This window comes from Dicentrarchus labrax, unplaced genomic scaffold (genome assembly GCF_905237075.1).
Source record: "Dicentrarchus labrax unplaced genomic scaffold, dlabrax2021, whole genome shotgun sequence".
In the NCBI taxonomy this organism is placed as follows: domain Eukaryota; kingdom Metazoa; phylum Chordata; class Actinopteri; family Moronidae; genus Dicentrarchus; species Dicentrarchus labrax.
Genome location: NW_026136722.1, coordinates 5,102,813 through 5,117,471, shown reverse-complemented (window position 1 = coordinate 5,117,471; position 14,659 = coordinate 5,102,813). Strand labels below are relative to the sequence as shown.

The following is a 14,659-nucleotide window of genomic DNA, read 5'->3' as shown; positions in this document are numbered from 1 at the left end:
TTGCCCATCAGAGCCTCATAATTGATTTATTATGCTCACTCAAACTAAAGACACTGGTAGGTTTGTCCTTTTGCATTCAGCATCTGAAACCATGGTCCATAATGCTGACACAAATTCACACACTGTGTCAAATCCCTGATTAAATGATTAAATAGTCAGCAGTAGTCATTGGACGTGACACAGATTGTCATCCAAAACTTGCTATTATTCACATAATATAGAGATTTATGCATCTGATGAACTGCAGATACAATATTTGGAGACAAAATCAAATAAAAAGAGAAATTAGTATTGAATAAGCTTAGTAAACATATATTACTCCTAAGTAGCTGATCTGTGATGAATAATTAACTTTGTTTTCAGCAGATAGCTGAAACCCCTCTGCTGCTTATCTCTGTCTCACAGCGTTATGATAAGTTTTTGGCATCTATGTTCTGGTAGTCGCTGCAATATGCTGAGCAGAACTTCTTTCTAATCTCTTAGTCTGCAATCATTATAGATTGGCAGTCAGTCATTGTCTTTTATCCTGTTCAGTTAATGAGAGGAAAGTACAGAACATGCACTTCAGGTACTTAAACTTGATTGTTTTAGGAGACAGCTTGAAAGTGGTCATCCATTCTGGTATATTGTCCTTTTTAGTAAAGGATTTCATTCAGTTATCAACAAATAAAGTAACCAAAAGTATCAGATTTATGTATCCAGCAGCCTGTTTCTGGTTCAGCACACAGCTGAAAGTCTGAGTTGAAACAAGCTTAATATGAAGTCTGTTGTGTCATTGTGACCCCTGCCCAGTTTGGGACAAGAATTCAGTATGTCATGCGATTGAGCCGTGTGTGCACTAAAACGGTTCAGAGGTCAGCCAGGCTTCAGGCACAACTGTTAAATCATACACACTGAGAATAGTGGGTTCAGGGTTTTATTTTCTTAAACATCCTTTTTAAAAAGAAAAAAAAAAAAAAAGGTTGAACACGCTATTGCATGAAAATACATCTCAAAAGGAATATCAAAACAAAAATCATTACATTTTAAGGCAGATTAATGTGTTACATATTGTGTACAAACAATATCAGAATATAAATATCCATTGTGTTATTGGAGAGTCCTTTAAGCCTCTCCAGGTTTTAAATTTGTGCTGGGGGTTAAAGTGCATTATAGAGGTCTGAGCTGAATCTGGGACACTGTCTTGAGTAACGATAGATTAGGTCACTGCAGTTTTTTTGAGATTACATGGATTTATTCTACAACTGGGAAAAACCAGAGGAATTCCCACTGAGGCGTTTCTAAAAACACCCGAGTCTAAATACTCTTTAAAGGATTAGGATTTCTTTTTTACAACATTGTAGTGCAATACAGAACATCACAGCATACCTATATTAATATTAAAAATACTTTCTCCAGAGTTACAAAACAAAATGTCTTCCTGGTTCGTGAACTTCAGCAAAGCACATTTCATGGAGCAAATCCTCCACATCTCTCTTGTATCGTGCGTATTAGTCATATAGACAACAAGTGTTCTATTTCTGCGCTCGCCAGTCTGCAGCTCTTATGAGCAAAACATCATCAGGCTCATCTGCACTGTAGCGGTTCTTTCCTGTTCTTCACTCTGTGACTTTCTCTCTTCTTTCTTTTCAACATCTTCTCATCAACTCTTCCCTTCAGGACTTCAGTCCAACACGAGTCATCATCTGCTCATACACTGTCCACGCCATGGCGGCCATCATGGTCCTCCTCAGTGTCCGTGGAACTGCCCCTCTGAAGAACCCCTGGAGTCCATGTTCCTGAGAGAGAGAGAGAGAGAGAGAGAGAGAGAGAGAGAGAGAGAGAACGGTGGAAGAATATACGTCAGATATAATCATTAATAACGTCATGCAGCCAAAACATAACCTGGACTGGCCTGGAAATCATGGAGTAAGTAAAAGAGGGATGAGATAATTACCATATAGATGTATCTGATAGCCTCGCCTGTCCGCAGCTGTGGATTCACTTGGACCTGTGTTTTAACCACATCAGCAGGCTGAGTGATCAGAGAGGCCAATATACCCGCCATGATCCCACAGCTGAAGTTAGCCAAGGGGGCGGACGCAGACGAGCTGATTTCTTCAAGGAAAACAGAGAATAGGGATTTAATCCAAATGAAAGACCCACAGTTTCTGTGTCCTTTAATAGGGTTATTTGTATTACTGAATGAGGTCTGGCTGTACACTTACCTTTTGGCAATGAGGCCTTGGACTGGCTGTAGAACATGACGTAGATACCAGAGAAAGGAACATCTCTGAGGAGAGTGGCCATCAGGCCAGAGAACAGAGCTGCAGGACCTTCAGTCCGACACACACTGCACAGAGCCCCAGTCACACTCCCATAGCTGTACCTGCCACACTGAAACAAAAACACACCTTTAGTTCAGTTTAATACTCACAACACACATACAGACAACACACATTGTGCAACTCATTCTTATGGCAATCTAATGTTCTGTCTAGTAGTTTATACTATAAGTCTGACTCAAACAAACTAAAAGATGCCTTTCGTATGTCTGTGCATGCAGTTAAAAATGAGATTATCTTATTTCATGGATATGAATAAGATCAGTTGCAGCTCTAATAAATTATAATTTTATAATAACACAAAGTGATCATATCAGGATCTTATGGACATTCAGGAATTGAGCTAAACTTGGCGAAAATAGTTTAACGAAAGGTAGTGGCATTATGCTGTTTTTTTTTGGTTTTTTTTTAGTTCATATTAAATGTTTTCCTATTCATCAACATAAAGTAGGGTGGCGGTATGGAACCACTGGTTTAAGTTACAGTATTGGGGCATTTAGAGAAATCTATTACCCAACAGACTGACATTTTAAACAAAGTACCACAACAAACACATCTCCTCCACACACAAATGTCTGCCACTGCTTACTTCAAAGCGGGTCTTGATGACAGTAACTGGCAACATGAAGACCCCTGCCACCGTCCGGGCCCCGCCTCCCAGCAGCACAGCCTGTATGGCCCGTGGGCTGCTGTCCGGGAAGAAGTGCTGCTTTAGAGAGTAGTAGGTGCTGAAGTAGATCCCCACTCCTGGGATGGTCCGAGCAAAGGACTGGAGGAGCAGATGGATGAGAGAGCAGAGTTAGAAAAGGACTTTAATGCACACAGAAGAGTTTCTATATGACAGCACGTGGATGAAAAGAAGGTATGAAAAGATGTTCTAACCGGTGAGATTCCCTTCCACAGTCCCAGCAACCTCTCTGTCCGCACCACGCTCAGGAGCACAGTCACCATCCCCACTCTGCCCGAACTGAAAGAGGAACACTCAGATAAGCTGACAGAATGGTAAATCATGAACACTGCTTTGATGAGCTGAATGTGTGATACAAGGTTTAGCTGAGGTAAAACTTTCTATTGTGTTCATCCAGTCAATAGAGCAGTTTTTGGAGGTCACAGGGCAAGAAAGCATGTGATAGAATGAAAAGCTAGTGATACCGATAACTATGTGTGTGTGTGTGTGTGTGTGTGTGTGTGTGTGTGTGTGTGTGTGTGTGTGTGTGTGTGTGTGTGCAGACTCACCCAGGCTGCATGCTGCTCTGTAAGGTCTGCAGACGGGTCTTGACCAGGTCGAGAGGCTGGAAAAGCAGTGTGGAGCAAGTCCCACTGAAGGAGCCACACATGAAGGCTTTGATAGCTGGGTGAGCCTGAGGGGAGGAGAGGGGAGGGTTAGACAGACACAAGGAGAGAGGAGGTATGGAGTTAAAGGAGTGGGAGAAAGCGAGGGAGGATACGATGGAAGATAAACCGGGGGGCAGCTAATAATAATTTGATTTACAGCATTGCTACTCCGTGAAGCCTCTTTGTTGAGCACAAAAATTATTTTCAAAACTTCAAAAAAAAAAAAACTACTAATGTTTAATAATTACATTTATTTATTATTAGTAAGTAATTATTTTGTTTCGCTAACCTTGGCTCCAAAGCTACTGATAAGCCACAAGGCATTTAATCACTTATAGTAGTTATGCAAGTAACAGTCATAGTATGATTAGCCCTAACCCTACCGTTTTTTCCAAATAAATGTTTTAATGTCCTAAGATGACATGAATTCACTCAATTATTGGTTCTTTGAGGGTGTTAACGCATTGTTTTTTTCCCTATAAATAATATTATAAATAATGTCAAGTCTAAAATGACTAATACAGCTTTGAAACAAGTATATTTTTACAATTATGTTAGGTTAAACAAACCATGTATTATTCTTCATTACTTTCACATTGCGTATACACTGTGCTAGACACTAAAAAATGAACTCTGTCATATCCACCCTAGTTATATTATTCAGCTGTGATGTAACAACAGTTTCCCTCCATAAACCTGAATACTGTAGCCGCCTTTCACCTGCTCTCACTTTATCTGCAGCTCTACTAACACCTGTGGACTCCCTGCATGTCCTGTCAGAAAGACAAGTGTAAAATGGGTCATGAGCAGGTCAGACAGGATGCCCCGACCTCGAGTTAGTTATAAAAAACGACAAGGGTGATCCTTCCACTCAGACCGAATAAAAGAAAGCCTCATCACCTTTCACTAATATCAGATAAACATAAAGTGTACATTGTGGCTCCGGCTGGGAAACTCACCAGAGACAGTTCCATAGTTCTTAGTACTTTATCCTCCTCTTGTAGCGTCTTCACTCTGCTGCCGTCCACTCTGAAATACCTAACAAAAAGAGGAAAAAGGAGAAGTGGCCTTTGAGTAATGGGGTCAGTCACTTATACAACACAGTTTACGGAGCATCTCTTACAGATGATGAGGGAGCATGTGCACAGTCTGGCTGTCTGTGTCAGGCTGCAGGTGATTATATATACACACACACACACACACACACACACACTAAGTATACAGATCACCTGACGAACACTGCGTTTCCTATTTGCGACCACCCAACACACAGCTATTCATTAACTAACTGAAGATCACTGCGCTACATATTAGGATGGATCTGCTGCGTGTCACTCTGCTGCATGCTTTTCACGTGTGTGTGATTGTGAACTAATGCAATCTGTGTGTGTGTGTGTGTGTGTGTGTGTGTATGTGTGTGTGTGTGTGTGTGTGTTAGAAAGCATGATGCACTAGACCAGTGCTTCTCAATTTTTTTGTGTTCATTTAAAAAATATCTGTCATGCATTATTCCTAAAATGATTACACCATAAGTTCAATAAAAATGCACACGTAAGTTCAACAAACCACGTTTTATATTCAGTATTCCTGTTATCAATGCAATCATTTACTGCCTCTGGAACAGAGTTTGGTGCAGTAAAACCTCCCTGAGAATGACAAAGATCCTCAGTGAAGCACAAGCCTAAAGTTTCTCACTAAATCAAAAAGATGCAGTTCAGTGCAATTTCAATGCAGTCTTATTGTGTGATGACAAAAATAGAAAAAGTGATGGATTCTAAACTAAATTTAAGTGTGTTTCCTAATAAATCAGACACTGATGGTGCAGCGCTGTATTGCACTGATCAGAGGGTATTTGGCTGAAATATGAATTCAAAAGGGAGCACATGAATGAAGTTTGCACTAGAGTTATCTGGGTAATGACTGATTCAGCACAAGGGGGTAAAAAATAGTCTGGGAACATCATTTGGTGAGCAGTGTCTTGGTTTGTTTCCTCTAAATGGATTGTGGGGTTAAAGTTTTGGTTATAATGTATTCAGACATGTATTCAGTTTCAACCAAAGTGGGACATTAAAGGAAAAGAAAGCAGATATAGTTCATTATCTAACAACCTGATAACGCCAATATCATTTGACATTTCTGTATTTTCCTTAAAACACTACAATATGATTATTAATGTTCTTATGAGACTACTGTGTGATATCTACATGTGGAGCCACAATTACCAATTCATATGAAACAAACATTAAATAGGCCTATAGTTGAGGTGAGTTCCTCTGTTGCTTACCTTCTGCAGTACGCACAGATATGACAAGTCTGAAGCCATTGTTGAGCTTCTGGCATGAATCCTCTTCAAAAGCCTTCAGTAAAACACATAAAGGACGTTAAATAAAACTCAAACAGCCGTGTTTAACAGCCCTCCCCCTGTTCCATTAAATATGTGGCCTTACTATGTTGTCGCAGGCAAGTTGTCCCTCCGTCGAGAGCCCGAGAAATAACACCAACGCAGTTAAATGTGAGCGTAAATCCTTCTGACCGAGTGTAACAACCCGAGCACAGACACACCTGTAAGCTCACCTGTCTCTGAACCTCTGCGCTGTAACCATATACTGCCAATAGCTGCAACATGAAAACTGTCCCATTCACAACCGGCCGGTTCCTGTTTGACGACGCTGCGTCGTGTAACTGCGAGGAAGCCACGCCCCATTTAGGAGCTCCTGGCTTCTGATTGGTTAACCAGCTGAGCGTGACGTGAGATATTAAACGAGCACCAATCAGGAGCCGAGAACCAGACCAGACCCCCTCGAAAAGTCCAGAGCCATTAAGATTTTATATATATATATATATATATATATATATAAAAAATAAGAAGATATATTATATATAAGAAGGTATATTATATCTTAATGGATCTGAAAAAACCCATTTAGGCAGAACAACTGTGTATTTAATAAACTACATCCATCAAGTTGAGGGATTAAAAAAAGTTTTACTTTGAAACAAACAAACCCCTCATGTAAATATCCCGCACATCTTAACACGCAGTAAAAGTACTTAAGTGTCATCAGCAAAATATATTTAAAAGTAAAAAAAGAGCTTTATACTGAGCTTAATACGTTCACATATTGCATTACTATTATTGCTGCTTTAATGTGTGTTGTTTGTTTGTATTTGATATTAATTTATAACTAGCAACTAGATGTAGAGTAAAAATTACTGTAGAACATAGAAATACTCCAACTACCTCAAACCTGTTCGTACCTCCACCACTAAGAATAACCGGGACATTTCTATCCATATTTAAATCACAAGTGTGGTTTAGTACCAGAAATCTTAACGTAACAACAAACTGCTCATGTCGTGACTAGAAGTGTTCACCTCAAAGTTGTCTTATAACGGAGGACCAAATAAAAAAGGTGTTCTCACCCAAATATCCTCATCCTTGTTTACTATTTTTAAACTCTGGTGAAACCGGTTCTGACTTGCTTTAAAGAAAACCCTGACTGCCCTCTGCTGGACAAAATACATCCCTTCAATAAAAACATCAACTTCAGCCTCAGATCGAGTTCTGAAAATCAAAATCAATATGAAATAATGACACAACATGTAGCAGTTTAGAAAGCCTCTTTAATTGCAATAATACCAACATTTCACAACATGATTTCCATTCCAGAGGTGCAGACAAACAAACATTACAGAAGAATTGTTGGAGATGGTTTTTTTTTTTCCTTCCTTTTTTGGATTTACATTGTTTTTTTGTTTTTTTTTAAGTGCGCTGTGAGCTGTTATTAAGTAACAACACATTCCTCTCACTTCCCAGCAGTGTGAGCCAAAAGCCACCCCTGAGTGCAGCCTGTGAGGGGTTTAACATCATCCTGACACAAAGAGCTGTTTGTTTGTTTTTTTCCTTCTATAGAACTGTTCATCTAATACATCTACTCAACACCTGGCTACATATTAAGTCCCCATGTGTACATGAAGCCCAATCAGCCCGAGTATAGCGTACAGGTTACAGTGATGAAGTACGTCCCTTCCTCCTGAATCTGCCTTTGGTTTGTAACAACCTCAGCTACTCCTCCCTCCCAAGCTGTGCTCTGAGAATACAGTGTGTGCTGTGAGTAATAAGCTACCCCACCACCCCATTTAACCTTCAACATTAACAAAAACACTGATAGTGATAAATGTAAAAATCAATGCACGTCCAGAAAGCCAACCACCCCGCCCAGTAGGATTCAGCTGTATTTAAGGCTTTAGTGTGCGTCGGCAAGTTTGTGCACTAAACTAAATGAGCATGTGCACGGTTTGTTTTCCAAAACTTCCAAGCTTCTCCGTCAACGTTTCAATGAAAACACACAAATGCAGTGGTTTATAATGTCAAGGCTTAAGTATTTGTTTTTGTTTCATCTCAGTGCAAAATGAAGAAATTTCCGCACAGTCACAATCAAATGCCTTCAGTATGCGTCAATGAGTCTCCAATTGTGATACTTGAAATCTGCCTCCAATTTAAAACTTTCCACATGAAATGTGTGTAGATCAAATCATTAAGCTCAAAAGCGTAGTCTGGAGTACTAACTGCAGCTAAATTGATAGAATACATTTCAGCATATAAACCTTCATTATAAACTGAGGCGAGAGCGCGAGCATAATAAACATGAAGCACTTCCATTCTTAACCATTATAAAAACTTCTGCATAAAATACAATTCTATAGATTGAGATATTACTTTGGTCCCCTTCCAGTAAATCTGTCTTCATTTATGTATACTTCTTTCTTTGTTTTCTCTTTCTTCAATTAGAAAAATAGATCCTAAATCAGGACTATTATAATTGGAATGTTTCCTTATAAAAATATTATTTTATTTTTCCCAGAGAATGAAAAATGAAGCAAAACAAAAAATTTGGCCCAAAAAAAAATAATGTGTGTGTATTTGTCAGCATGGTGATTGTCCCACTTTACTGGCTTCTGTATGTGTGAAAGTGTGTTAAGAATGCATAGATTGTCAGTGTTGAACAGATCACTGTCGCACGACTAAACTCTAGTTTCAACAACATTCTCATGTTTGTGTTCCTCTCCGTTCAGTAGGTACAGTAATGTGTGCTCATATGTGAATTTGGGTCGGTCTATTTATGATGCAGTTTAAGGAGTCAAGTGGCACTGTGGCTGTTCATTCAGGCTTGGGCTCAGAGGGCTCGCTCTTTGGCTCGCTCTCCTCGTCGCTCTCGAGACCACCGCGGGGAACTGTGCGGCGCACGGTGAAGGGGAGGTCACCGCGCCTAAAACAGACAAGAGAAAATTAAACAGTGACCACAATGATTCCCAAATACATTTATACGCAGCAGGACTGGGCGTTACCTCAATGACTGCTACAACTGTCTGTAGATAAAAATTAAAGCTACTGGTACTCTAAAGTCCCCTTTCCCACCTGAGCTTGTTCTTGAGGGTGGTGACTTCACGGTTCATGGCGTCCGCCGACTCCGTGGCGTCCTCCAGCTCCCTCTGCAGTTTCCTTCGGTTGGCGTTTGCTCGCTGAGCCTCTTCCTCAGCCTCCTCCAGCTGACGCTTCAGCTGCTTCATGCGAGAGTTCAACTTGTCGACCTATAATTCGACACAGATGTTAGTTAGATATACAACTCTTTCCAATGCTGATCTTCATAATACGTCTGATATATTGCTGAGGAGCTGCCTAATATTTCATCTGACAGCATTTAAATCACCAGCTTATTCTGGCCCCTTAACAATTTCCCTTATATAGCAGATCAGTCACAAGGAATGTGGAAAGTACAGATGTAGATCTAAAAACACATTACACTGATAATACTCAGGAAAGCCAGAACAGAGAGACAGAATTGGCCAACGTAAAGCTCTGGGATTATGGAAAAACTCTGACCTGGTCCTTGTGCTGCTCTGTGTTGCGTCTCTCGTCATCCACCTGCAAGATGACTTCCTTCAGTTTCTTCTCTGTGCGCCTCACAAGCTTGGTGGCACCCTGCCTCTCCCTGAGTGAAGAGCACAACTGGTCAGACTCACGTACTGTCAAGCTATTGTTACCTGGTGGTGTATTTAGATCCTCTAATTACATATAAGCAGTAATATTGCAATATAAAAATGTTACATTATAAATTAAAAATATGCATTGAAAATCCTTAAATTGTAATTTAAGTATCAAGAGTAAAAGTGTGCAGGAAAATGTCCCCTGTGAGGGTTATTATACATAGCCGACCAGCTTACAGGCCAATCTGGACGTTATTATTATTATATATTTAACTACCAGCCTACATTTAAACAGCAATAAAACACAAACATTATGACAAATACATTAACTGACGATGAACCAATCCTTTGCATAATATAAGTTTCCATTTAAGTTGTTTTGGCAAAATATCTAAAAAAGGTCACACAACATTAGGCTTAATATGCTTTTAATTTTGTTTTTTATTTTTCTAGTATTTGTCTATTTAGCACGTTTCCCAATGGACATTTAGGGCCATTGATGTTTTCATCTGCCAGACAACTACATGTGATACCGGCTAACGTAAAATGTGGTATGTAACAGTAAAGCTGTGAAAGTAAGGGTGGTGTAAAAAATACATGTAGTGAAGCAGGCTATCACCTGGTCTCCATGTCCAGCTGTTCCTCCAGCTGGGCAATCTTTGCCTCCAGGGCGGCCATATTGGCCTTGTACTTGGACTTGACTGTTCCCTCCAGCTCCTGCAGCTTCAGTTTCAGCTCCTTGTTCTGACGCTCCAGTTGGGCCCGGGCTCCTTCCACGCGCTGAGAGCTGCTGCGCTCTGCTGTCAGCTCCACATTCATCTGGTCATTCTAACAAAACAAAAGTTGGACAGGGACACTTCACTATAACTGGCTCAATCCAAAAATGGAGAAGAATCAATGTTTCCTCTGCGGTTACACTACTGGGTGTTAACAAAAGCCTCCAATCACTTCAACTTATATGGGCTAACAACTCTGTCAACAGGCACGTTAACTATAACCAGTTGCTCTGCACTCTTCTACACTGACCTGCAGCATTGCCTTCTTCAGCCTGTCGTTGGTCAGCTCAGTGTTGCACTGCTCCTCTTCCAGCTCCTCCTCCAGCTGAGCAATGCGAGCCTCCAGCCGTCTCCTCTCCTCTACCACTTGAGCGCTGAGAGATGAAGAAAAGGTGGGAGGTATATGCACACAATAAGTCAGTAACAGGTGATACACACAACTGACAGTTGTGCCATTTTACTGCAGATTGATAGATTTCTTACTTCTTGCTGGCCTGGTTGTTAATCTCATCCTGCAGTTCATCTCTCTCCTGCTGGGCCTGTCTCTTTACTCGCTCTGCAGCTGCCAACTCCTGCACAGAGGATGAACGAGCAGACGGCAATAAGTTTATGTGTGAAACAGAGGCAAGAGAAAAGAATAGAGAGTTAAGCAGATAAGCATGTTGACCTCCTGCATCTGGAGCATGTCAGCCTCCATGCCCTTCAGCTTCTTCTCTGTCTCCTTGCTCTGAGCGAGGATCTCCTCTCTGGACATGCGAGTATCCTCCAGCTCCCGGATGAGATCCTTCATCTGGGCCTACAAGAACAGTCATACACGGTTAGTATTGAAACACATCATTGAGTTGATGTGGATGCTTTTATTGTGTTGAAGATAATCCAACAGCTGACTCACTTGGAGTTTCTTCAGCTGTTTCAGGGCCTCGTCACGGTTCTTGTTGGCCATGTCGATGCCCGCCTCCAGCTCCTTCAGGTCCAACTCCAGCTTCTTACGACCGGCCACGGCAGCAGAGCGCTGCTTCCTCTCATCCTCCAGCTCCATCTCCATCTCCCGCACCTGAAGGAGGGAACATTTGAGTTCAGCAATATTTAAAAAGCATCACTTTATCTCTGAATATTCTCTCTCATTTTCAAATGATTGTCAAGGTGGACAAACAGGCCCTGAGTTATGTGCATGTCTTGTGTTTCTAAAGAGCAGTTTAGTCAAAAACATTTATTTAATAAGCATCAAGAACAAGAATATTGATCTAGGACTGTAAGCCGATAGGGCTGCACTTGATAACCAGTTTCCCAACAGAAAACAGTTAACATATGATACTTTTAGATTTAGTTCAGACTATATCCTGTTAGTACCTGTTTGATCAGTGACCTCTTCTTCTCCTCGCCCATCTCGTCACGTCCTGCTAGGTCTCTCTCATACTGGGCCTTCATGGCCTGCATGTTGACCTCCAGACGCAGCTTGGCATCCTCTGTGGCCTGCAGCTCATCCTCCAGCTCCTCCAGTTGAGTCTTCATCTCCTCTAGCTGCTGGTCCATCGCACGTTTAGACTTCTCCAGCTCGTGGACCTGTAGGAACAGGGACAAGGATTTGTGATGAGGACAACGGTATGAACAGGACCATGTGAGCGCAAACACACACACAGCACTGAAAACACACTTTTTCGGACTTACATTCTTGCCAACATCATCCTTAGAGGATACCAGGTCCTCCATTTCAGCACGCAGCAGTTTGTTGTTGCGGTCCAGCTCCTCCTTCATGTCCATCAGAGAGTCCAGCTCACGGGTTAAAGCAAGTGCCCGCGTCTCCTTCTCACGGGCCTCAGCTTCAGCTCGGTCACGCTCCTCTGCATAGCGAGCAGATATGTTCTTCTCCTCTGCCAGCATCTGCAGAAAATCACGAGGACAGTGTCAAATCTTAACCCTAAGACTTCGAGTCTCTAAAATGTGTTTCCTATCTTTGATGTATATTAATTTCACACAATGAAAAAAAAAAACTCACCTGGTCAAACTTCTTCTGCTTCTTTTCCAGGTTAGAGACAATCTGTCGGAGGTGGTCCTGGTCTACCAGCAGGTCGTCCAACTCTTGCTGGAGACGCGTCTTGGTTTTGTCCAGCTTCTCAAAGGCAGCACACTTCTCCTCCAGGCGCTGGTTTGTTCCCTCCAGGTCCCTTTGAAGCCTCTTCTTTGACTCCTCAGCAGTCTCCAGACAACCTGCGTCCTGCTCAACCTTCTTCTTCATTTCAGCAAGCTAGAAGGAAAGAGGCGGCGTCATTCAAATATTCAACGCTGTGAGGCAGATATGTGCTTCAAAATATCCCAGTCTGAGGTAACAATAGTTGAAATTAAATGTTCATTCTCACCTGACCCTGCACCATTTGAAGCTGCTTCTCTACATTTCTCTTGGCTTCTTCTTCTTCCTCCAGCTGTTCTCTCAGGTTGTTCTGTTCATCCTCCAGCTGCCGCAGACGTGTGCTATTTGCCAGTTTCTGGCGTGTCTCTTCCTGGAGTAGCTCCTGTTTTAATAATAATAGTAATACAAATATATAGGAGGTTATTGAGCTTTTTTCATGTAAAAACTATTGGACACAAACCATCTTAAAATATGTCTGTCTTTAATAATTTACAGCCTATAAAACAAAAAATAATCAAATAACAATTTTTAATCAATAAGAGCATTATACTAGCATGTGATATTTTCACAGCACTGCTTTGAATAATAAATTAAAGTGTCTTAATCCCTCTACTCGTCATATTAAGAATGTCAATTTTACATAATTAAACCAGTTAATACAGCCCATTACAGGCATGTTTGGAGGACTCAGGAAGGTTATTATGTACCAAAATAGTCATGTAATAAAAAAACCTATGCTGAGGGTTTCTACCACGTTTTTAAGTATTGATTCTGTCTGTTTGGCACACAAACATACGACAAATGTGTGCTGGGTTTTACTCTGCAGTGCAACGTTTGAGTTAAGGATGAGTTAAAAGCAGTCACTTTCGACTCCACTGAGTTAAATCCCGTAGGCTGTGACTTCTGGTATTTTCTAGTTTAGACCATGGTAGTTTTATCTCTACACATACAGGAGGGTATAAACAGCAGTGTTGTTTGCGTACCTGAGCATCCTGCAGCTGGGACTCCACAGCAGAGCAGTCTTTTGTTGCCTTGATGGACTTGCCCTCCACCTCACTCAGCACACAGCTTACATTTTCCAGTTCAGCCTGTGGACAACAGGACAACAGATGAAGCATTGATCAGAAACAACATGTCATCTACTTAGTGTTCAGTCAATAATGGCTCAGATTTAGCTTTAATATTATCACGTAAAGGTCATCTTTCACACACAGGTGCACAGACAGACAGCAAGAAACACAGATGTAATAGTTGCAGGTGCAAACAGAACTGAACAAGAAAACCCTCAAAATGTTTCAAAAAGTTGTACCTGCACTTTTGCCAGTTTCTCTGCAAGCTCCACCCTCTGGCGCTCACTCTCTGAATGTTTAAGCAGCAGCTCCTGGACCTGGGTTTCAGCTTTCTTCCTGCGATGTTCGGAGTCTGTCTTACCCTGCATCAGCGTCTGCAGCTCAATGGCTAGCTCGTTCCTCTCAGACTCCAGAGCCTGCTTGGCTTTCTCCATGGACACTTTGTTCTGCAGGGAAGGACAAGTATTAATGGTTTCTGCAGTCAAAAAAACCCAAAATGTTACTCAAGGAGAAATCAAAGTAGTTTGATAAAAGGTTTTAAAATTACTCTCTTAGCCTGTTCCAGCTGCTCATTGAGCTCATCGAAGGCCTGGCCGTGTTTATGTCTCATCTCAACCAACTGCTGTTCGTGAACTTTGGCTTCATCATCCAGAGTCTTTTTAAGTTGTGCCACCTCTGTCTCACGCTTGGTCCTGAGCAGGGAGAAGAGAGGTTAATCTGCTTGTGTCAAGACTCAAAGTAATGCTATCTAGCATAAATGGGCAGAGGTTTAACTGTTGTTGCTATGCCTGGACCAATATCTGTACCTTAGTTCTTGCTGAGCGGCGGTGGAGTCCAGAGTGTCCTCCAGCTCGGTCTTGAGGGCCTCCAGCTCTTCTCCCAGGTCCCTGCGGTGTTTTTCTGCCTTGGTGCGGGCCTGCCTCTCCAGCTCCAGATCCTCCTGCAGTTCAGAGAGCTGAGCCTCCATCTCACGGATCTTTTTCTGGGCCAGGTTCTTCTGCGCTGCCTCCTCCTCAATCCTGGAGTAGGTCAGCAAAA

At 41.7% G+C, this 14,659-nt stretch overlaps 2 protein-coding genes across 5 annotated transcripts in view; both read right to left on the bottom strand.

The window, feature by feature from the left end:
• Positions 1 to 900: 900 nt before the first annotated feature.
• Positions 901 to 7,101, bottom strand: LOC127357125 (mitochondrial glycine transporter A). 3 transcript variants are annotated; one of them, XM_051389343.1, is made up of 9 exons: positions 7,083 to 7,101; positions 5,944 to 6,016; positions 4,619 to 4,697; positions 3,561 to 3,685; positions 3,207 to 3,291; positions 2,914 to 3,093; positions 2,208 to 2,376; positions 1,937 to 2,097; positions 901 to 1,778 (listed from the first exon to the last, which is right to left on the bottom strand). In XM_051389343.1, the coding sequence occupies exons 2-9, from the start codon at positions 5,997 to 5,999 to the stop codon at positions 1,656 to 1,658; spliced, it is 978 nt and encodes a 325-aa protein (XP_051245303.1). In that variant the 5' UTR covers positions 6,000 to 6,016; positions 7,083 to 7,101; the 3' UTR covers positions 901 to 1,655. The 3 variants fall into 3 exon arrangements, with proteins under 3 accessions (XP_051245303.1, XP_051245301.1, XP_051245302.1); XM_051389341.1 differs by lacking the exon at positions 7,083 to 7,101 and adding an exon at positions 6,107 to 6,340; XM_051389342.1 differs by lacking the exon at positions 7,083 to 7,101 and adding an exon at positions 6,234 to 6,337.
• A 162-nt stretch (positions 7,102 to 7,263) lies between these two features.
• The window catches only part of LOC127357124 (myosin-9), a 32,664-nt gene continuing 25,268 nt past the window's right edge, over positions 7,264 to 14,659 (bottom strand). For both annotated transcript variants that reach the window (XM_051389338.1, XM_051389340.1), the window contains 16 exons: positions 14,428 to 14,640; positions 14,169 to 14,313; positions 13,861 to 14,067; positions 13,535 to 13,639; positions 12,781 to 12,933; positions 12,420 to 12,668; positions 12,092 to 12,304; positions 11,774 to 11,986; positions 11,316 to 11,477; positions 11,091 to 11,219; positions 10,907 to 10,995; positions 10,674 to 10,797; positions 10,267 to 10,475; positions 9,544 to 9,652; positions 9,079 to 9,251; positions 7,264 to 8,929 (listed from right to left, as the gene is read on the bottom strand). In XM_051389338.1, the coding sequence (XP_051245298.1) occupies positions 8,821 to 8,929; positions 9,079 to 9,251; positions 9,544 to 9,652; positions 10,267 to 10,475; positions 10,674 to 10,797; positions 10,907 to 10,995; positions 11,091 to 11,219; positions 11,316 to 11,477; positions 11,774 to 11,986; positions 12,092 to 12,304; positions 12,420 to 12,668; positions 12,781 to 12,933; positions 13,535 to 13,639; positions 13,861 to 14,067; positions 14,169 to 14,313; positions 14,428 to 14,640 (2,602 nt within the window). In that variant the 3' untranslated portion in view covers positions 7,264 to 8,820. The remainder of the gene's footprint in view (positions 8,930 to 9,078; positions 9,252 to 9,543; positions 9,653 to 10,266; positions 10,476 to 10,673; positions 10,798 to 10,906; positions 10,996 to 11,090; positions 11,220 to 11,315; positions 11,478 to 11,773; positions 11,987 to 12,091; positions 12,305 to 12,419; positions 12,669 to 12,780; positions 12,934 to 13,534; positions 13,640 to 13,860; positions 14,068 to 14,168; positions 14,314 to 14,427; positions 14,641 to 14,659) is intronic.

Coding starts and splice junctions, on each gene's coding strand:
- LOC127357125 (XM_051389343.1), bottom strand. CDS start 5,999: ATGCCAGAAGCTCAACAATGGCTTCAGACTTGTCATATCTGTGCGTAC. Junction 3,292..3,560: donor CAGAGCAGCATGCAGCCTGG/GTGAGTCTGCAC, acceptor TTCCTCTTTCAG/TTCGGGCAGAGTGGGGATGG. Junction 3,094..3,206: donor TGTGGAAGGGAATCTCACCG/GTTAGAACATCT, acceptor CTGCTCCTCCAG/TCCTTTGCTCGGACCATCCC.